Raw genomic sequence first — 23,159 nt, 5'->3', positions numbered from 1 at the left:
TTTGGGGTGTTTTTCCTTATTCTCATTTGTGATTTGTGATATTGGGCTATACAAATAAACACTGACAAATGACAGATGACTATTGCACACCTTGAGGCTATCTATTAGGCACACTAAGGACGGACAAACGCATCAATCTAATCAATCATTTTTATCAGAAGTAGGCAAATCTAGGTTTGTAGGTTCTACATTGAGCTTCTTTACAGACGAGACGCTGCTCTGGTTCACTGACAAGAAGAGCTCAAACATTAGTTTTAGAAATCCCTTCTCAATTAATAGAAATATAATTTTCACATAATCAGACGTATTAAAACATGTTTTGTGGAACTGTGCCTCTAACATTTCAGTTCAGCAGCGTTCAGCAGTTCATGGTGGTAATTAGGGCTGCAACAACGATTATGTCATTATCGATTAATCTGTTGATTAATGGATTAGTTTTTTTGGTCCGAAAATGGTGAAAAATGTCGATCACTGTTTCCCAGAGCTCAAGATGACGTCTTCAAATGTCTTGTTTTGTCCACAACAGTCCACAACCCAAAGATAACGCCCACTTTTGATGTTAAATTATTTCGATTTAAGGCAAGTGGTTGGCAAACTCTGGAAACATCTGAAATACACAAAGTTGTGTGTTGACGGACATGTAAACGCTACTAACCTGTGCAAAAGGAGTCACTATCATGTCTTCTCCATGCCTGCAAAAACCACAGACAAACACAAAACAATCGTCTAGTGAAAAAGCCAGGGGACAGATCAGGTCTGGTAATGACACAAGGTTCCACATCCTCAAAACACAAACATACAAATAATGACAACAAACAAACAAGTTTGTTGTCAAACTTGAGGAAATCTCCAGTTGGCTGAGACCCGTTTTTGGTCTCAAATATCACACTGGATTTAGGGAGAGGAGATTTTATTAGTTATACAAATATTTCTTGGAGACACTTCATGAGGAGATTTGAGTTAAACCTCAGAGGGCAGAGCAACAGAGCCACTGCTTCAAATAAGTTTAAATAAAACTGAACCCAGTGGGAAAGACAGGAAGTAAGAGACACTGGTTACTGGCAAGAAAACACTTGTATTGCATCCACCCACTGAAGTTTAACTCAACCGATTAAGATAAAACCTGCATTATGTGATATTTTAAGGATTAACTATGAATCAAATGACAAATTTTAGTTCACTATTCTAGTTTTTTTCAAAAAAGACAAAATTAATCCATCTGATGTCTCAAATAAGATGATGATGTCTCTGCTGAATGTGTAAGTAGTCAAATGTTCGCCTACTTACACATCAGGCTTGTGTTTCTGTGAATGTTTTTGGTCTCTTTGACTCAAATGTGGTCAAAAATCACTTGATGCAGATTTTATTGCTCCCTTACACAAGGTATGCCTCCAAGATATGTTTTTATAACTAGAACTACTGTATGTGCAGGTGAGGAGCAGTGTTCATGCGCTGGGTGGTGGGAAAGGCAACTGGTGGGAAGGTAGAGCTCTCTGGAAGCTTCAGGGTGACGACATGCACCTCATAACCATTTAGACTTCATAGAAAATTCATGCTGCCAGTGGAAAGTACAGCGACAGAGTCAGACTCACATCAACTTGTACATCCCTCATGGCTTATAGTCCAGCAAACATTTTGATGTTGAATAATTGCAGATATGATGGTGTCAGCACTGAAAACCTGTGACTGTATTGTCTTTTCATTGTTTTGTGAAATTGAAGCCTAAATATCACAAACACATTTCTATGTCTATTTTTAATGTGTCATTTAATTGTCATACTGGTACATGTTGGGTTCACCATCTGTCAAATGCTTGCTGGGACTGTTTTGGCTTTTCAAAAAACTTTTTTGGAGTTGAGCATCCAGGGCATGTTCTTCAGGTTGGGGTCTCGAAAAAGTGACGTGTAAGTGGGGGGAGGTGGGTTTCAATCATGACAACATGGCACAGCCAAAAGAGACAGAAAAATCACAGCAGTTTCACACTTTGTCTCACCGAGGTAGCCAATTGACTTCCCAATTCTTCAATCCCTCCTCCCTTCAAAACAAAGGAGCGACAGCTATTGGTGGTCGAGGCCCCATTTACACTCTGGCTTCAAAGAGACTGCTAGCTGCACAGAGAAATCTTTAGCTGTATAAACAGGCAGAAACTGGATGAAAAACTAGCTGTGAGCTAAGATCCAGATTTGGTTTTAGTTGGACATCCCCGAGTTAGAAATACTGACTGCTCTGCTCTGTTTACACTCACCAAGTCTAGCTCTGCTACCAAAAGCCTCTTTAAAGCCAGATGCCAAAAATGCATTTTTCAGAATGTAAATAGGACCTTGGATCAGCTTACAAACATAAATATTCACAATAAATTCCACAATATCTGTTTATAGTATGCGTGGGCTGAAAGAAGGCATAAAATTAAACATCCATGTTTCATTACCAAATTAGATCCACAATGCGACAGAATTCCTCATTTATGCTTCAGTATAATTGGGCTGAACAACAATAAGCATTTTCAGAATATATAATATAACAAATACATTTATTTTTCAGTGTGGAGGTTCACTACTGATGAAAGACTGGTCTCCAGCACCTAGTGTGGATCCAAATAAGTAAATTAATTATTTAACATCTTAAATACACACAAAAATAATGGTTCTATTTGTTTACAATAAAAATGCGTCATCGGTAACGTGGCGTTGAAATGATACAGATAACATCTTTAAAGTACTCACAGGTCGCTGGCAGTGGACGAGTTGCGGGACATGGTTTTGGGCGAAAGGTCGAAGTCTGAGTCAGAGCGGTAGAGGAAGGACTCGCGGCGCTGACTGTGAGGGAAGTTGGCCTGAAGTACCAGACCAGAACCCGGGCTAGTCTGAGAGTCCAGTGGACTGCGACCCACTGACAGGCCATTCTCCACATCAAAACTACAGAGAGAGAGAGAGAAAGAGAGAAGAAGAAATACATAAATACCATTTTGTTTCACTTCATTATTTGTTTTGTTTCATTATCTCAAAAACTGGAGATGTGATTCAGAGGTTTGGAACCAGGTTTATCTGCTAATACAACTACTGATTTTAACATAACTACTACTATTACAACCTTTGCTGATCTTAATACTACTATCACGACCACTGCTGCTGTTACTACTGCCACTTACTTCTATTACTGCTCTTGTTGAAAATACTACTACTGCAACTGCCACCAATAATTCTTGACTAAATATTATAAAAATGTTACAATGTGTTTTACCAAAAGCAGCCATCAAGTTAATAAAGAAATCAAAACAAGTACAAAAAGCAGAGCACAAGAAAAAACCTGAGTACAATAAAAAACAACATAACAAGTAATATAAGAAAACTGTAAAATGTAAAATACCCTTTAATGATAGAGATCAAGAATGCAACACTGACTGGAGTCATTTAGACAAAGAAAACATTTCAAAGAAACTCTAATAAGAAGTATTTTGCCATATCTTCGGTTCAAATAAAACATGTACGTAATAATCAGCATCTCATCAAAACCCTCAAAACAAAACATCCTAAACCGCGTCACCGACACGATCACAATGAGGTTGGTGACGACAGACACGAAGCAGATAAAATCATAAAGTCACACAAGAACAGGATGTGTATAAATATTCATGTTGCATAGTTCAGCAAGTTCTAGCTGGTAGCAGGATTAACATTTTCTAACCTGGTCGTCTTTTAAAACAGGTGACCTTGTGATTACTCGCTTTTCACAACCAAACACACACACACACACACATCTTTCCCTCTGTTATCTCCGTATGACGTCAACGCTGACTTCATGCATTTTACGTCAGTAGAGCTACTTACCCATAAAAACCTCCCCTCAAACCCCCCATCACTGCTACCACATTTAAAGGCGACCTTTTATAAAAACAAAGGTCTCTATTTACTGTATATAATGCATATGATCTACGCTTTTAAACAAATGAGTCGAGTGAAAGCCATTCGCCTTTTTGCCAGCTGGATTCAGTCCAACTTCTGTAACCCCACTGTATCACAGCTAGACTCGACCCTGATTCAGCCCCTCTTAAAGTCCTTCCAATCAGGATGAGGTCAGTCTGCAGGGTCTGAATTACAGGGTTTAGTTGTACCAACAGTGAGTCTTCACATCCATTCAATAAATTTCCTTTTTTTCCCCCTTTTGAACCAAACTATATGTTTGTGCAACCACAGAAGAGCAAACAGATAAAACTACAGAGGGACGACAGAGAAGGGTTGGGGGGGGAGATGGAGAAGAACTTGACTTTGAGCTCTAGACAGCGGGGGCGGTGACACAGTAGTAGAGGAAGTTAATCCTCATGCACTTTTTCCAGCCTCATCACCTTCCACATGCCTTCAGTGGGGGTGTGCCTTGCTCAAGGACACTCTGACACTCGATCAGGGAGCAGAGTGCACCGTTTATCCCCCTGATGAGAAAAATTGAAACTAGCGACCTTCTATGACGTAAATTCTGCAAGTCTCCTACGTTATAAAAAATAACGAATCCTCCTACTACTGATGATTATGAGTGGCAATTTCAAGGGAATTTTTTGTGTATTTTTATCAACTAGGTTCATTCTCATCTTTGTTATGCCGCTCCTCTCTTCTCCGGTCATAACAATAGAAAACAGAGCGAGCCAGCAGAGCAATTTAAGGTTGCTTCTGTGTCTATTTTTAGCTCAACCTGCCTGCAGCGCTCCAGCAATAGCAGTGTCTGATAAATGAAAGATGGCTATTATGCAATCGATGCTGAATGAAACAGGCCCAATTCACAGAAGCAGAGAGAGAGAGAGAGACAGTCAGAGAGATGAGGAGGATGAGGAGGAGGGAGGAGGGGGGGTCGTTCAGGAAGGCTGTATCCAGCACTGTGATGTGGTTCGCCATCTCGCACCTGATTGGTGTGACGAGGCAGAGAGGGGCTGGGCTGCAGCAGGGCTTACCTCAATGATGACACCCCAACTGCCACCACCACCACCACACCTCACCCAACCTTATTTTACACCCCCCGCCTCCCCCTGGCTCAGTGTAGTCGGCCGTGACGAGGCTCCATCAGAGGAGACCAGTGACGTCAGACGCTATAAATAGATCTGCCTGCCAGGAAAGAGGGGAACTGAGAGACTTGTGAGGGAGCTTACGTCGACACCCCCGTCTCCCCCAAGGCAGGGTGCAGATGATTTCTCCTCTTCCTCACGGTTACATATATGAGGGATTTTCACTGGTGAGATGCTAAATTGTTTTAAGGACGACTCCTAGTAAAAAAGCAAAGTCTTCAAACACACCTTGCAGCATTTTCCTTTGAACTTTTATTCAGCTGATGCTCTCTGTGAGCAGTTAGGTTGCTCAAATGTGTTGCTCAAGGACATTTTGACAGTCTACTTGGCCTCTGCCAAGATCGAACAGATGGTCTATGCTGGTGCTGAGTTCATTCAAGCAAATCATTCCATTTTGTGACGTGTGAGCGATAAATATTGTCAGTCGTGAATTTGAACTGTTTTTCAGATTCAAAGTCAGGCGGGTTATTTTTTTATGGATCTGCCATGTCAGTAGTTTTAATACATTTTTCTCTTTTAACTTGTGTTTCCTTCAGATTTTCCTCTCATAAGTCCAGTCCATAAGAGGACGATACATCTCTCCATTAAAACACAGATTTATGAAATTCATTTTGGTGTTAGCAGTTTTTTTTAAGGCAAAGTCACCTTACAGTCCTATTCAGTGGTTCACTCAGGATCTATTACTGTCTTTACAAAAATGTAATCGAACAATAAAATTAGATTTTCAAGGCTCACACATCAGAGATGAATGGCCCTAACAGGAAAACATTAATATTTATTTTTCAAATCAACTCTCTATATTAAATTCTGCCTGCTATTTAAGGCTGCAATGATTAATACAAATAGAGATGACTGAACAACAGACCACTATACATAAATTATGAAGTAATGCCACTAATGGTTGTGGAAAAATGTTCATGTATTTAGAGTTATCTTTATGCTTTTCATTGCAGAACAAGATTCATAATGTTTTGCATTCCACAGACTGAAAATCACGACTGAACTTGAGCTTTTCAGCAGTTGTAGGTTACTGGTGCATCCTGCTGGTCAATGGAAACAGTAGGGAGACGGCTCCCACTATTGAGGGAAACAAGGTATTGCAACAACTGTCACTGTTGCATCTGTCCTGTGTTAATACAGCAGACAATTATGTGTTTAAAACAAAATTATCAAATTTGTTTGATAGACAAGATAATGCATCTCACGCTCAACTGATTACAGACATTTCCTGTAAACACAGGATGTCATAGAATCAGTCCACCTTAACGAGGCCCCCAAGGCTCAAATCTAGTCTTTTATCTATCCTGATCTATCTGTACTGAGTCTAGATCTAGTTGAGATATAATTTAGTTCACATCTGGTACCAGAACTGGACTCATACGCATTTTGAATTTGTAATCGGCTCTTTTTCAATCCTTCCCGTCCTTGTTCCCAATTCAGTTGGTCTATAAACCAGCTGGAGCAATGAATATGCAAAATACGATGGACGATTGGATGATGAATGTTGTAAAAGTTGTGTGTGGTTTTATTTCCTCCCAATACTGGTAAAACTGACAAAACTGCTAAAAATGGACGACAAACGCACAGCAAAATATGGCTCGTTGATCGTCCACTAGGCTTCTGCTGCAGTGTTAAAGAATTAACAAAACTGTCAGAACAAATAAAAGTTCATCTCTACTGACAAAAAACAGTCTACATGAATGTGCGCCCTGTTCGGAAGTATAAGGTAAAGTTTAGTTGGGCCTAACCATCATGAAACTGTAAAATTGCCAAAACCAAACTAAACAACTACTTCTACCACTAAATTGTTCTTTCTGTTACTATTAATACTAGTGTCACCTGCACAACTGGCATTGCTTGTTAAGCAAATGCTTCTGCAACTTGTTACTACAGGCATCCTCCCTTTAAACAGACAGACAGACAGACAGACAGACAGACAGACAGACAGACAGACAGACAGACAGGCTGGCAGGCTGGCGTCTTGTTCAGTTACAGCATACATAACACGTTGACCTTGGTCTGTCTCCTGCCTCCAGCATTGTTCTCCATTTCTCTGACGTAAATGACAGCTCCCTTTTCTCTCTTTAACTCTGTTTTACTTAACTTTTCTCACACACACACACATAAACGTCCCTTAACACCCACATCCTAACCTCTGCTTTTGTTCCCAGGATGTTTAGTTTGCACCTCATCAACATATCTTCCCTCCTTTTTCTTGAAACCAAATACAAGCCTGCAGTTTAAACGTGGTAATCAAGAAAGTTTCCATTTGATCATTGCTTAGTGTTGAGATTGAACTGGGATTACAGTTATTGCTGAGGTGACTGTTTTTCTACATTTTTCCAAGGCATCACCCATATTTGGAAACAAATCAGCTTCATCAGACTCTTCATTTTGATTTAAAATGTTAGTGAACTGATTTACAGCCACAACATAGTGAAGTTTTTCAACAAGAGACACTATGTTCATTTAACAGTCACTGGAGGGATGCTTTTCATTTGAGTTACTGTGTGTTCACTTTTGTGTTAGAGCCGCCTTCATTTGCTTGATGCAGCGATATTTTAAGTCATTCTTAGAAAGGCTTTTTGGGGTAAGTCTTGGGGCAAAAAGTTAAAACCTCATGATGGGAAATGCCAAGCATGACCAGTTCCAGTTGGTGTGTGTGTGTGTGTGTACGCTTGTGTGTGGTGTGCTCATGGGAACCAGGGCCGAAGGATTTAAGCAACTTACTGTTGTGTATGTGAAAGTGATACAGAAAATAACAGTCAAGGCCAGATGTTATTTGATTGGGAGATGACACAGGCCCAGAGTCAAAGGTCGACCCACACACATACACACACATGCTCCCTCCTGTTTTCTTTCCTCGTAGCGTGGGAATTGGCCGAGGGGCCTCAAACATCACACCAGGAAGGAGGCGAGAGGTGAGGAGGAGAGGAGGAAAACAGACCAGGGAACACTTTATGAATATGTGTGTGTGTGTGTGTGTGTGTGTGTGCATGTGTGTGTGCATGTGTGCATGTGTGTGTGTGACAGACGAGAAAAGATCTTCAATTAACTAATGATTTTAAATGAATGAAATGAGCTAAAAACAGCATAAAGGCTTTGCTAAATAGCTTTTGAAGGCAATATCATTGTGTGTGTGTGTGTGTGTGTGTGTGTGTGTGGGAGTGAGAGAGTTCAGGGAGTAAAGAAGGTTTGTTTGCTTTACACCTCAAGCCTATTGTATATTTGATCTGAAAGCAGCAGAAAAAATACCCCACTTCCCCCCCATACCGCACCATGCCAAACAGATCTTTCCTTTCACTGTCACAGTGTGGTTTGAGCGCTGTGTGTATGTGTGTGTGTGTGTGTATGTGTGTGTGTGTGTGTGTGTGTGTGTGTGTTTGTATGTGTGTGTGTGTGTGTGTGTTTACGTCTTCATGACTGCACACAGAGAGGAGATGTTGGGCAGCAGTGTGGGAGAGGAACCAGCACAATAGTTATTCATCTGTGTGTATCAAGTTTCAGACTTTATCACAGACACAATCTCTTCTATTAAAAGATCTTTCCATTGTTTTGTAACTTAATACATTTACTCGGTGCTGATGAAATACATGCACACGATTAACAGGCCTTTTTGTTATTTCACATCAGCAACATGTTTCCTGAAGAGCCGATTGATCAATATCAAACTGTCCAGGTCCAACTGTTATTTCACACCTCACAGTCTTAATATTACCATAAATGTTAAGATACAAATGAGCGAGGCACATTTAGGAATCAGCTGCTCGACTGGACAAAAAGTGAATGAATGTATGGAATACAGTGCAGAGCTTCACTGGATAAACAAAGAAGACTTGTTCAGCCTAAAAGAGTGTAGAAATAATACAGAAAATACACTTCTTAGAAGCTGTTAGACACAACAAATAACTAGCAAGAATTCAAGCCGTCACAGAGGCTCAAAGACGTAGATAATGTGACTGATAATCTACCTCAGAAACTGAAAAAAACACTCCACTAAGTTCCGATGGGAAAACAGAAGAAAACGACCAAAAGCTGCTCTTCTCACCATACTGCATCAAAGGAAATTTGTTACGCATGCTTGACTCTAAGTCTGCATTTCTCACCTTGAACAGAAAAAGCAAGTTCCCAGCACTATTGTGGCGATGCAAAACTCGTGTATTGCACACGTTGTATTTGCAGTGATTTCGTTATTTTTGTTATTAATAAATTGGGTCTAGAATTTCTGCCGTGTTGGATGTTTTTTTCACTCTGGACGCTGTGACATTTCCTGCAACCAGCACCCTGAAGAATTATGCATTTGTTTAGGAGATATCAGATTCTTTTGAATTATCATGCAGCCACTGTTGTAACAGCTGGTTTCTGTTAATGAAGCGGTGTCTTTGGTACATTTCACGTCACACCTTGGGTCAGTTCTCATAGCACTGGTTGAATTTCTGTCCTTTATTATTTATAGTAAAGAGCAGAGAAGTTTACAGCATCATCTTCATATTTTTTTTTTAAAAAATACTTCCACTGTTGTATACAAAAATCCTGGACTGAAACCGAGTGCCACACCTCCATGAAGAACCAGCTGCTCTTTCCATCCACCTGACCAGCCACTGTGGATCGCTGTCAAAACACAGCAAAACACTCCTCGTCCAACACCAACATCTGATCTCAGAGCAGCTCATGTCTCTCTAAATATAGCTTAGGGGAGGAGAAGATCCCGTCAAGTCAAGCCAGCTGCTGTGTTTATTATTTTTCTGTGTGACCTTTGACCTACAGGCGGAGGAAGGACTCTTGCCTTTGAAAACAGCGGACCTCTGTTTTGATTTGCCATAAGAGGAGAGACAGAGAGAGAGAGAGAGAGAGAGAGAAAGCAAGAAACAAGGGGTGGGGGGCTAAACTATTACAGGCCTAGATCCACATCAGATACTGTCTGCAACCTGAATAAACATTATTACATGTTGAATATTGTGGAAAAGTCATTTGAAACTACTAAACTAAAGTACTTGTGCAACTATTCACCACAAGTCATGTCCAGGCATCTGTAAGTTACAGTTTAACATCTCTTTTTGTGAAATACACTACTGTAATACTATAAATGAGACAAACTGCAAACGTTTCAATTAGGGCTGCAACTAACATTAATGATGTTGATTATATTTTCATTATGTGTGTAGAATTATGTTAATACTTTTAGAATTACTAATTTTGAAAAAAAAGGTTTTAAAAAGCCAAACACATGTTCCCAAAGCTCAAGTTATGTCTTTACATTGCTCATTCTGTCCGACCAGCGGACCAAAACCCCCAAAAATTAAATTAAAAATGATACAAAAGAGAAATCAACAGCAAATCCTCACATTTGACACATCAGAATTACAATATATGTCATTTTTACTTAATCAAAATTGTTGTTGATTAATTTTCTGGATATGCACTAATCTATCAACTGATTGTTTCCTCATTATCTGTTCATATATTAATAGTTTTTGGACTAATGCGTCATTAGCAGCCGTAACACTGAGTGGTAATTTACTGTATGTTGCTGTCTGAGTGTTTTACTTCAAGCAATGATTTCCTACATTTCCCAGAATACCTTTTGACAGCTGAGAGTACAGCAAAAACTCTCTGCCTTTAATTTTAATATGAGTGTTCCTGGCTGAGAAATAGTAAGTCAACTCTAAGTAGCCTTGCTGCCTTGGATTCTGGTCTGTTTTATGTCCAGGTCTACACGCTGGTCTCTGTGTCTCTGAAGGATTTCTGTTTGTATGAATGTTGAAGCTTAGTGCAAAAAGTCTAAAAAGAAACCTTTGATCTTAGATTGTGAAAAACAAACAGGCAAACCTGACATTTGCCATTTTTTTGTGATACAGTGATAAATTATATTTGCTCTTTTGTTCTCCTCTGACAGGAAGTAAAGAGGTGGGCAATAATTCAACGTTAAGCTCAGAGATATTTTATCAGGTTATGTGTTCGCTGTCTTGGATATTTGAACTGTTTTACTGCGGTTAAAGGACAGACTACTAAGGACAAAAATCTGCAAAAAAGGTGGCCTTTTTAGCAGAGTGGTCCTTAAAATATAAATGTGATTGATGTAGTGCTGAAGTGGTTAAATTTTTGGAGTGCAGGACGCCTCAAAGGTTGATTCACTCCTCCGGACGGGTATTGATCGTGGAGTCTATGGGCAGTGATTACCTCTGTCCTTCCAGCCGGGGCAAAAATCCATACAGTGGCTGATCAGCATTAACATCATTACAAACTGGTTAGGAGGGTAACACACTGGGCCAGAACCACCCAGAACCACACACACACACACACACACACACAGGCAGTTTGTGATTACAGCCCCAGCAGTAGAGATCTAGATTTGGCTCCAGCATCGACCTGAAAATCGAACAAACTTACATCACACTGGTGCGCAACTGGACAGGCAAGTTCAGGCCACACACGCACACACACACACACACACACACAAACACACAGTCTGTCTTTGCCCAGCAACAGGCCATGCTGAGTGTTCCTCTAATCATGTTCATATGGCACTAATTGGCGCCTTTCGGTATACAGTGATTGAGTCCGGCGGTGAGGCAAGATTGTGCCACTTCCTCCTCCAATTAGCTGAGGGCAACCCAGGAGCAGCCAATCACACTGCTCATCAGCGGGACACGACAAGATGGAGATATCGGGGAAGAGAAAGTCTTTTTCTGCCTTTTTTGTCTTAATTGTTTTAAGGTGCTTAGTTCATATAAAGCACTCAGAATCTTATTTATTATTATCATTAACGACAATAAGAGGAGAAGGTTACATTAACCAATGAAAACTGAAAAAGTAAAATCTAATTTGTATCTATATCTTACATATTTTACTTAACAATGTATACATATTGTTTAGCATGCACAATATCAGGTGTCCTATCCGTAAAATTACACTTGAGATACTTTTTTTTTTTTCCTTTTCCAAATTTAGTTTAGCAAAACACGATTTTTTTCTGTGTTCATATTTTAATTTTTGGCATTACTGTTCTAATCTCTGCACAAACTTAATACTCTAATAATAATCTTTGAAGCACTCACATACAAACACTGCATCTTCTCTCTCCAGGTGTGTCTTTGTCATCTCTCAAAACAAATTAAAGTTGTATAAAGTCCCGTCCAACCCCCGGTCTTTCCCTACCTGGCATCCTGCTGTGTGGGCGCAGCCCTGAAGTCTGTGTAGGTGAGGTTCACCTGTGACAAACTGCGCAGGAGCAGGATGCATGCGGATGCCTTATTTCCTCATTCACTTGTATTGTGTAAAAAGTCCATCAAAAACACTATTGTCTAATCCTGCTACACTGTTATGGCACAGAGGCTCTTTGTAAAGTGTTCATCTGTCCCTCAGTTGATCATCATCATCATCCCTGGAGCCACAGAGAAGTCAGAATAACACTCAGTCCAGTATTCTAGCAGTGATATTCTACACAAGTACACACACAGTCACACAAACACAGTCACACTTGTCTGCTGACGTCAGTTGTGGTTTCATGGTTGTCACTGCAATGCCGATCGACCAGCTCGCAGGCCTGCAATTATTCCCGGCCCAGTGCTCTGCTCACTGCAGTTCTGTTTTTCCACCAAATAAGAGAGTAGAGCACAAAGGATGCTATGAAACGCGCTAAAAAGATACAAGCCGGAAACCAGCTGGCTGAACTTGTGGACGCAGTGGGATTTCTGTTGAGGCGTGTTTGTTGTAGGAACGGAGCGGAGAGACTCCAAGGACTCGGAGCAGAGGCGTCCTGCGGTTCAGCGGGTTGAGGCGTCAACCATGAATTAACAACGATTTGGGGTCAAGTCCAGTGAACCGCTGCTGTCACTCCTCAACCCCACGTCACCGCTTCCTGTCACTCCTCATCTGAGGTCAAAATTGTTATTCGCAGAAGCGCAGATTCCTGTAATATGTGTTTGTTGTGAATCATTTAATGACGCTGACCTGTTAGATTATAATAATAACAATGTCAGTGAACTGTTTATACAGAAATTATTAATCTTTCTAGAAAAATGTATACAATAATAAATGTTGAGTGTTATTTCTTAAGATCTCTGCCGGTACACTCTAGAGACAAGGACACCCCAGAGAGGAAAAGTGGAGTGGTGTATGACATCATCCTGACATCACATGTAACAGCTGTTGGGAATAGTACATCAGTAAAACAGCAAACCCTGGACAAGAGACTGAATGAACGCCAGCTTTCTGTGACCACATGACTGAAAGCCGTCACAGCATTGACTGGGAAGGGGTCAAAGGTGACGAGGCTAGGAATCAGTAGACGGCTGGAGAAAGATCAAGGAGACATCTTTGAACATAGACAGGGGCTACAATCCCCCCTCCGATATACGACCACCTGTGACACATGATGACAACTAAGCAAAGACCATCAACTGATGAAGACCATAAGATGTGGCTGAATCATTTTGGTGGATAAATATCATTCGTGGCAGACAGATATTTTACTTTACCAGCCACAGATGAGCAACAAAGTTCATGTCTGATGATTTTTAAATCCATAGTGAGGAAATTTAAAAAAAATATTTTCATTATCATTTTCCTGCCACCATACTCAGTCAAAAACGTCAAAACTCACACACATTTTCCACCTTGGAAGTAGGTGAAGTTGTGCCAGACTCTCCGTCTAGCATACTTACTCATTCAGAGCTCCTCTACACGTCATCTCCCAGTGCTGAGAGAAACACTTAAATCGATGGATAAAACCCTTTTATTTTGGCAGAATATGTACTGCTCTTGAGGTTGAGTCAGTGTAATACATTAGTGTGGAGAGCTGCAGCCCCTCAACAGAACCCAACAGATACATGTCACTTAGATTTGGGATACACAAAATACACACGACATGAGATGACTGTGACATGTATAAAAATAAACTAAAGCAGACAGAGCTGCAGTCTGAGAAGGGAGAAATATATCAACACTGTCAGTACAGGTGAGTGGAGTCAAACCAGCTGCAGGAGGCCGTAACGAGAGCGCTGATACTGTCAGTGATACTCACAGCTGACTCACACTCACGACTTCGGTGCCTTGTCAGAACTGACGTGACTCTTCATTTACATTATGTTGCAACATGCTGCCAGCTTGCAGTGACCTTTGACTTTATGTAGAGTGAACTGTGCGTCACATTTTAGTGTTGACATGGGCTGAGGCCCAGAGGGCTGGCGAACCTGTTGTGACACCATCAAAGGTCAGATCTCATTGCTGAACTGGTTGGGGGGACGCGACAGACAGCACGAAAAGTCAGGCGATACCTGCATGGAAACTATACAGGTTAAACTGATATTTCACTCAGATTTTGGCCTTTTAATTGAAATATCAGATTCAGCCAGTTATGGAGGTTCTTTTGTGTCTTTATTATGCAATCAAACAGAAAAAAGTTTGCAATAAAAAAATAGATTTGAGAGCAAAACTATCAACACTGTAATTAAAAGTAAAAAAAATGTGTGATTTATAAAATTTTTAACCTATTACGACATCACAGATCGTTAAACAAAAGCAATCTACATGCGCCAGTTCAAACATAACATTCTTGCCATTACTAAGACGGAAGTTATGTGTAAACACACCTCCACATTTATTTCTGTCATCTCCACTCACGCTCTGTCTTCTCCATGGACTTCAAAACTCCCTCTCGTTTACTAACTGTGGATGCTGCCAAGCCGTCACTCCGATCAAGACTGGCCAATAGAGACGCGTCTTACATCTGTCAGCGTAGGTCCCGCCCACGAGATTCAGCTCAACAGCAAGCAAAACTTTTGGATTTGTGAACAAAAGTTTTGGATTTGCATTTCAATCACAAATTTATTTTACTTGCAATAAAAGATTTTTTGATCAGTGTCGATAGTTTTGCTCTCAAACCTATTGTGTTTGATTGCATAATAAAGACATAAAATAACCTCCATAGCCACTCACTGTTGTCCAGATATGATGGAGCTTTTTGTCTGACAAGATCGACAGAAAAAAACACTGCAAATGTTGATAATTTCTTATGTAAATTATTCACTTAATTATCATGTTTTTTAAAATGTATCCCATGCTGTTCCTACCTTCTGTACTCATTACTCAAACAGTAAAAGCCTTTCAGTGAAAAATATTGACCAAGGATTTATTATTAAGCAGCTTTGTTCATGTTAGTTAGGTTCTGACTTAAAAACTGGTCCAAATATAAAGAGCTGCAGTCATTTACTCCACTGTGGCCAAACCTCAGACCTCCAACACACAGTAAGCCTTAGCAACGCTGATCCCCATGCCATCCTTCACCTAAAGGCACCGCCTCAGCACCATGTTTAGCCGGAGAGAAAACTCAAGCGCTGTTTCAGATACTTTTCAACCCTGACAAAAAAAAAAAGATATCTGAAGGACATTTTCAGAATTTTGGAAACATTATTGCTCAAATCTTATTAGATACATCAATAGAAAAGTATGATAAGAATGAGAGCAAAGATACATTTAAGACACTGAATACAAAATTGTCAAATATTAAGATATTAAATGAAAGTACAAAATATGTGTTATCAACAAACCAACCTACTGTACCAACCTTAAAAATATAAACTGGCTCACACTTTGCCAAAACACACAGTTAGAATTTTAAAAATCTAACTATGGCGATGAAGAAAATGTTGTTGTTAACTCTTCAACATTGATTAGATGTTTATAAAAACACCAATTGATTAGACTCAGTGAAGGTCTGTGAAACTACTACGAATGGCGACATATTTAAGTGTCAATTCACAAGCAGCGAAGAGCACGAGGCTGCACGTACACGACACATTTCATCATGACTGTCACCAATGTGCTGAGAGCAAAACGCCTCTGACCCCAGCGATTAAATCCTGTCTGATATAAAAACAAAAAAACCCCACCAGAGCTCTAATGTATTGAGTCATGTTAATCTATGTGTAATACATCAAACACACACACAAAAAAATGTTACTAATGGACTGAAAAACGTGATTATAGCACGGGATGTGGTTGATGATCATCATCAAAATTATGTCAGTTATTCATATGAAGAAAATCTAAACGTTTCTAAACTAAAGTATGAATAAAATAAAAATGATTGTATTTAAATATTAAAATATTACTAAACAACTTATTATGGCTGCTTATAGGGCTGTGTTACTTTGATGTTATGGTGCAGAGCAACTTTGGTGACTGCAGAATAAATATAAGTAGCGACATAATCTCTGTTATTATTATCATCAAGATTGATGAGCTGTTAGTTCCTCCTCTCACTGTGTGAGACAATATCCAGCTGACATCAGTGATCTCGACTGCGGGGTCGGGGTAAAACCTGATGAGTAAGTCTGACATCAGTCCTCATCATCATCACTGAGAATACAGATCTGCTGATGAAAAGAGCAATAATGGAAAAAACCCCAGCTGGGAGAAGAATGAAAGGTAGGAGTAGACAATATAAAATCCTCTTTCACTGTTTATGTGATTTTAAATAAATGGAAAACCAGGTGTGAGTTTTTGGTTAATCCAGCACATGAAAAACCTGAGAAATTGAGGTACTTTGTCACATTGCTCCAAAAATCATATCAAAATCCAATATTGTCAAAAAAAGTTAATCTCCTGATACTTTCAACATTGTCCACAATGGTCTAATATACTCAGACATTGATAACTGCCAATAGTATCAACGGCAAGGCAAATTCTCTGATAATTGACAAATATATGTTGTCTCATGGTAAATATTGTCTTACTGGATCCACCAGTTAAAAACAACTTATGGGCTCAACACTGAATTTGATCTTAAATACTTCTTGTTAATTAAATATACTGTATATACTGATTAATCAATTTCTGTATTATGATGTTCTTTTGGACTGATCTTCACAGTGATGGTTAATAAGAACTCTTACTATATTATACATTAACATCTGATATGGACTTTAACAGGCCTACTTGGTTGTGTTTTGTAAATATAGTGTTACAAATATGTCTTTTGTCTCCTTTTTGTTAAACTGATCTTTTAATGTTGTGTTTATCATTATTATTAAAATGTAAACCTGGGGCCCCTAACAATATATTGTTTGTAATGCCTAAATAAATACAGGCCCATGGGTCCATTTCTATGTAGCTCTTCCTTTAAGATTGTTGTCTTAGTTATCTGAACATTTGAGGATTATAAAGCTGGGAGTCAAAAGCTATCATGTCAAAAAATGTATATGGAATGAAATGTTGATGTATTATCTGAACTTTTAATGTTCAATGACTGTGATGAACTCAGATGAACCCTTGTAACTTATTGTTGATGTCACTGAGTGTGGATTTAGAGTTGTAGCGATTAGGTGATTAATCGATTAGTCGATTATTCAAATTTTCATAATTGAATAATAATTTTGGTCACTTTTTTAAAGCAAAATACCAGAAAATAGCTGGTTTAAGCTTCTCAAATGTGATTATTTGAGGCTTATACATTATAATAAACTGAGTATCTTTTCAGTTTGGACTGTCGATCAAACAAAACAAGACATTTGCAGACGACATCATGAGCACTAAATTATAACAGGCATTTTTTACCTATTTTGTGACCTTTTATAGACAAACCGATTAATTTATTAATCAAGAAAATAATCGGCAGATTAATTGATAATGAAAATAATCATTAGTTGCAGCCCTTTGTGGATTAATACCAGGTGTGAGACGCATATATAAGGCTTTATTTGACAAGTGGTGATCGAAATGTCGGTTATGTAATTAAATCATTGGACCTTAGTGTGCGGTCATCTTCTCTTCAATATATTCCACTGCCACGACCAGCACCTAGTTTTTTTAGTGTCCACTCACCAGATAACTCTTGCTGATATACGATCTTATTGCCTTACTCTAATGACAGGACAGAATATGACAGGATGACTGCAGGGGAAACGAGGGGAAAATATAACAAGACGAGACAGGAGAGGACGAGGACGAGGACGAGAAAAGACATAATATGGCACTGTGAGTAACTGAGTAGTATGAGGAAACTGAGCTGAGAATATACAACTATCAGATACATCACAAACCTTAAAGCAGGAGCTAAATATCTGCGCAGATGCACATGAACGTCTGTTTTGCCAAAACTAACTGTAAACCTCTAACTTCATGAGGTAAAACGATGACGATTGCAGCAGCATGTTTCCGTCTAGGGATTAATGGAAACTACACAGGGTGCAGGGTTAAAGGGATTTGGACGATTACAGTGTGCGCTCTACTTTTCTCCGCTGCTTTCTGACTGTTATTACACACATGTGGTTGATCCATCAGGCCTATAAATACGGTCGACTCAGCGTTCATTAGCCATCTCCCTTTGAAGGCTTTTTATTGGTGGGTTGACATTATAAAGACACTTTGATCCCCCTCCCCCGCCCAAGCAGGCTGACGTCGTCTTGACTTTCTCAAAGGCCGGCTGCAAAATTAGTCATATTTCCTTCTGTGACTCCTAAGGCAGCAGCCACTTTCAGGTATACTCGTCTGCTGAGAATAAAAAATATGTGTTTGTAGTAGTACATGAGGCTGAATGAACTATATAACTTCAGTTTTCTCATCATTGTTACTTAATCATTAATCAATATCTTTAATGTTCTCTCATAATGAAACAGTTGAAATGGCAGCTATTATCTAGTAGTAATAGTATCTGTAGGAGTAAGACTAAGGAGTACTGCAAGTAGGCTACAACTCTGATTGTGCTTCGTCTTATCGTACTAATATTATACTTTTCAGCCTTCTGACTGTGTGTGCACATAAAACTTCACTCCATGAGGTCACATCACTCACTCAGCTCGAGAAAAAAGAACGATAAACATCATGAATGCAACATAAAACTGGTTGCAACCCATCCTTAACAAACACAAGACTTCCTGAATGACTATAGTATAGTGTCAGCTGAAAAACTGTGGTTAAAGCTGTGAACGAGTGCATGCATTCTGTTATGTGTGTTGAAGAGTGTGTCAAACAAGCAGAAAGATCCGACTGCAGATACGCAGTAGATGGAGGGTATTAAAGGGTGAGTGTCACAGTGGTAGTGAGAGAATAAATATTTGTGTTTTCGCTAAAAGCTTCACCAAATACACACACGGATTCAGATGATCCTGACTCAGATCTTCCTCTACAACCACATCATTCTGTCTGAGTCACCATTACACTAATAAAGCAGCACTTAACAACCAAACTCGGATGATTTGGTCAGTCTGACCTCAACTTTACCATCTGACTGCATTATGTCTGCTGAGGAAACCTGGCAGATAGAGGGCAGCTGACTATAGATGTTATTCTAACACCCGAGATTAAAAAGACTTTGATCTGAGATTTGTTCAATCTATTACCTGCAAGTTACTGCCTCTGACCCTTGACCGTCTTACTCGTCATTGCTTGAAATGTTGCCAATCCAGAAAATGTCGCCTCTTTGTGACCTCACTACTGTTGTAAAAATCACAACAATGAAATGTTTGAACTAATTCTGCAACCGGTGTTTGTGGGAATTAAACGTATCAAATATTGTAATGACACTATCAAAAGTGAAAATACCAGACGGTTCTCTATTAACACACCACTGAGTCGTGCAGACGGAGGATGATGTAAGAATATAATGCTGATATTATAAGAGATGAAATAAAAATGTCATCAAATATCATTAAGTACACTGAGGTCGCTTTAACTCTGAGAAGTACTGTACAGTAAGTCCAGTGTGAATGATAATAATATCATAAAGAGATACAAATACAAGGTCACTATAAATGTTACATGCTGAGCAACACAGAAACATCTCTTTCAGAATATTACTGGAATATTTTAGAGGAAAAAATACCAAAAATTACAAAAATATCTCTCAGGTCTGTAATGAGAGTCGCCACAAAAATATCATAGAGGTTATACATTAATAATAATAATAATAACTGATAGGTACTGAGTAGCCCTGCAGCAGCAGTGTAACAGGTCACAAATGTAACTTAATATATTAGCCAGTTAAATGTTTATGAACTCAGTGTTGAGTGCCAAAGATATTGTGGAGAGAGTGGAAACAATACCAAGAACACCTTATAATATAATACGAATTTTATTTAAATAATATTTTTGATGACATATGCTGTAGCTATTAGTGCTGCTAAAACAAACATGTAAAAATTAATTAAAATAATTAGGTAAGTTAATTCAATAATTGAAATGAAGTTATAAGCAAAACCATTAAAGGTGGAGATTTAACACTTCTCTGACAGTGTCTCCAAAATTATCGATCATTATGAATTTCACATATTTGTTGCAGGGCTACTGCACTGAGTTGCATTACATTGTACATGTTTCATGGTGTTGTGTCCACTCTTTTAGGAATATTAACAGAGAAGATAAAGACAATTAATTATGATAAAACTCACTACTGAGTGCTACATGCAGTTCCCTACTCTATATATGATTAATAATATGATTAATATTATAGTAAAGATATAATGATTATTTGGAAGAATTGTGAAACTTTGTTAAAAAGTGAACAGACAGCAGTGTGTTTCGAGTTTGCAACAGTAACAGCTGGATTAAAAACACATCTGGCCTACCGCCTGCGTTTCTGCACGATGTCGATGGGCCGGTTGACGGCGCACGGAGACCCGCAGATATTCCCGTTGCGCACCTTGAAGTAGCGATCCTGGACCGAGGGGGCCAGATACACACAGTTATTCGGTAAACTCATGTTTGTGATTGTTTTTGGCTCCTATTCTGGTTTGTTCTCCGCTAATCTTCGTCTTCCTCGTCCCCCGGGTGCCCTGCTGCTCCTCGGCTCTTGTGCGCTCTCTCCTCTCCCTTCACACCGCGCCGGGTTTCCATTGACGCACGGACAGACGGAGGAGAGCCCTCATCGGTGTGTTTCAGCAACATGCCTCCAGTCCGAAACATGGAGAGAGTGAAAAAGGGAAGGGGTGTCGAGGCAGTGCGGGTTTTTAAAGAGTCATTTCCTCAGCGATGCGCTACTGTTTCATGCGGTTTGGAGAGCTGCACGCGGAGAGTTAAAGACGAGGTTCGTTTCAAATCCAGATTGAGGAGTTTCAGAGCTGAACTAAGTCTCCTCTCTGAAGATACACTCCTCCCTCTCTCTGTCTCTCTATGGCTCTCTCTGTCTGTCTCCTCCTTCCAGGCACATGGACGGAGTCTTTAAAAAAGACACGAACTATGCGCGCGCGTGTGTGAGAGAGAGAAAGAGTGGGGGGGTCTGCGGTTATGAACAGCCAAATGTGGCTGTAGTAGTTGCAACACGTGTGTGTGTGTGTGTGTGTGTGTGTGTGTGTGTGTGTGTGTAATTTTAATTTGGTGTGTTTGTAAAGGTATGCTATGTATGCACTGGTGTAAGTCTGGTATGAGTGTGTATAAGTGCACGATTTACACACACACATGTAGTCATATTCTTGCATGTGATGTGTGTGTGTGTGTGTGTGTGTGTGTGTGTGTGTGTGTGTGTGTGTGTGTGTGTGTGTGTGTGTGTGTGAGAGAGAGAGAGAGAGAGAGAGAGAGAGAGAGAGAGAGAGAGAGAGAGAGAGAGAGATACAGAGAGAGAGAGAGAGAGAGAGAGAGAGAGAGAGAGAGAGAGAGTGGTAATGTATATCCACAGTATGAGGTAAATGTGTTGTACATGTGTGCAGCGTGTGTGTGAGAGAGAGAGACCTGCACTCTTCACTCTTATCAGGGAAACTCTCTGAGACAGTGAGCCTCCTGTGGATGTTTTAACTGTTTACAGGTTAAGCAAACACACACACACACACACACACACACACACACACACACACACACACACACACTTTACAGACACAATTCAAAAATTCATTTCTCAACAGAATAGGAAACTCTACAATCTTTTTTTTTTTTGGTTCAAACCATCGCAACCAAATCATTGACCACAATTCAACCCTATCATACTACTTCAGCTTTAGTGATCATGTTTTTAAATCCTTTGGCAAGGCCTCGGACTCTGTCTGGCAACGTATCTTTCAACTGACACTCATACCATTCCACTAGCTTGGAGGACATCTCATATTAAACCTCTCCCAAAAAACAATATCCTAAAGAGGACAATGATTTTCAGCCAAGAAACACTTACATCTGTTATTATGAAATCACCTCAACACACAAGATTCTATTCAATTTGCCTACAAGCAACGTTGCAGCATTGAAGATGCAGTTGTCACGCTTGTGCATCTAATCACCAAACACCTCGACAAACCTAAAACAGATGCAAGAGCTCTTTTCCTGGACTTTTCATCTGCATTTAATATAATTCAGCCTGATTTACTCCTGTCCAAAATGATTCAGTTACAGTTCAATCTAAACCTCGTTTACTGGTACAACTCTCTTCTCACAAACAGAATCCAGCTAGTAAAGATAAATGATACACTTTCCTCTCCGATCAGGACTAACATTGAAGCATTAACTCACCTGTTTACATTGTACCTTGTACATTAGATTGCACCACCAGTTTCTTTTAAAATACTCTGATGATTTCACTTTATTATCTCTGCTGACTGACAGCGATGACCCCAGACTGTACCAGTGTAATGTTGACTGGCTAATTGAATGGTGGGACAAAAATACTCTTTATTATCAATACTAATAAGACAGGAAATTATTCTCGGCCTTCCTCCTGACTGTCAGCTGCCTCCAGTGATAAATCACAATGTAGAAATTAAACAAGTCTCTTCATACAAATACCTGGGTGTTATGATAGATGCCACTCTATCATGGGCTCTGTAAGAAGATACAGCAGCGCATTTACTTTCTTTGTGGACTCAAATCTTCTGGAGCCAGTTGCTAGCTTACTTTTCTGTTTTTTAAATCAGTTATTCAGAGTGTCATAGTGTATTGCAGTACGGCCTGGCTCAGCAGCCTATGTGCGAAACTTAAAACTAAACTGTATAATCAAATCCAAATTTGTGCAAAGATTAATGGCCAACCCGTGGCACACTGCCTTCAAGTAACTCACAACAAGAGCATGCTCAGACTTGCTAACCGCATCTTTTCTGACTCCTCACATGTTTTAAACAGAGAGTACCAACTTCTGTCTGCCAGGAGGAGATTTTGAGTTCGTCAATTTAAACACAACAGGCTGAAAAAT

General features: G+C 39.6%; 1 protein-coding gene across 7 annotated transcripts in view; it reads right to left on the bottom strand.

Moving 5' to 3' along the window:
- LOC122988383 (cAMP-specific 3',5'-cyclic phosphodiesterase 4D-like) overlaps nucleotides 1-23,159 on the bottom strand; it is a 118,010-nt gene that overhangs the window by 19,278 nt on the left and 75,573 nt on the right. For 4 of the 7 annotated variants that reach the window (XM_044360642.1, XM_044360643.1, XM_044360641.1 and 1 more), the window contains 3 exons: nucleotides 2,724-2,915; nucleotides 1,994-2,035; nucleotides 656-692 (listed from right to left, as the gene is read on the bottom strand). In XM_044360642.1, coding sequence (XP_044216577.1) covers nucleotides 656-692; nucleotides 1,994-2,035; nucleotides 2,724-2,915 — 271 coding nt within the window. Of the gene's footprint in view, nucleotides 1-655; nucleotides 693-1,993; nucleotides 2,036-2,723; nucleotides 2,916-20,616; nucleotides 21,186-23,159 lie in introns of those variants that run through there. The other 3 variants (XM_044360645.1, XM_044360644.1, XM_044360647.1) reach the window with 2 other exon arrangements.

This window comes from Thunnus albacares, chromosome 9 (genome assembly GCF_914725855.1).
Source record: "Thunnus albacares chromosome 9, fThuAlb1.1, whole genome shotgun sequence".
Classification (NCBI taxonomy): Eukaryota; Metazoa; Chordata; class Actinopteri; order Scombriformes; family Scombridae; genus Thunnus; species Thunnus albacares.
The sequence above is the reverse complement of the archived record's forward strand: the minus strand, read 5'-3'. Positions and strand labels throughout refer to the sequence as shown.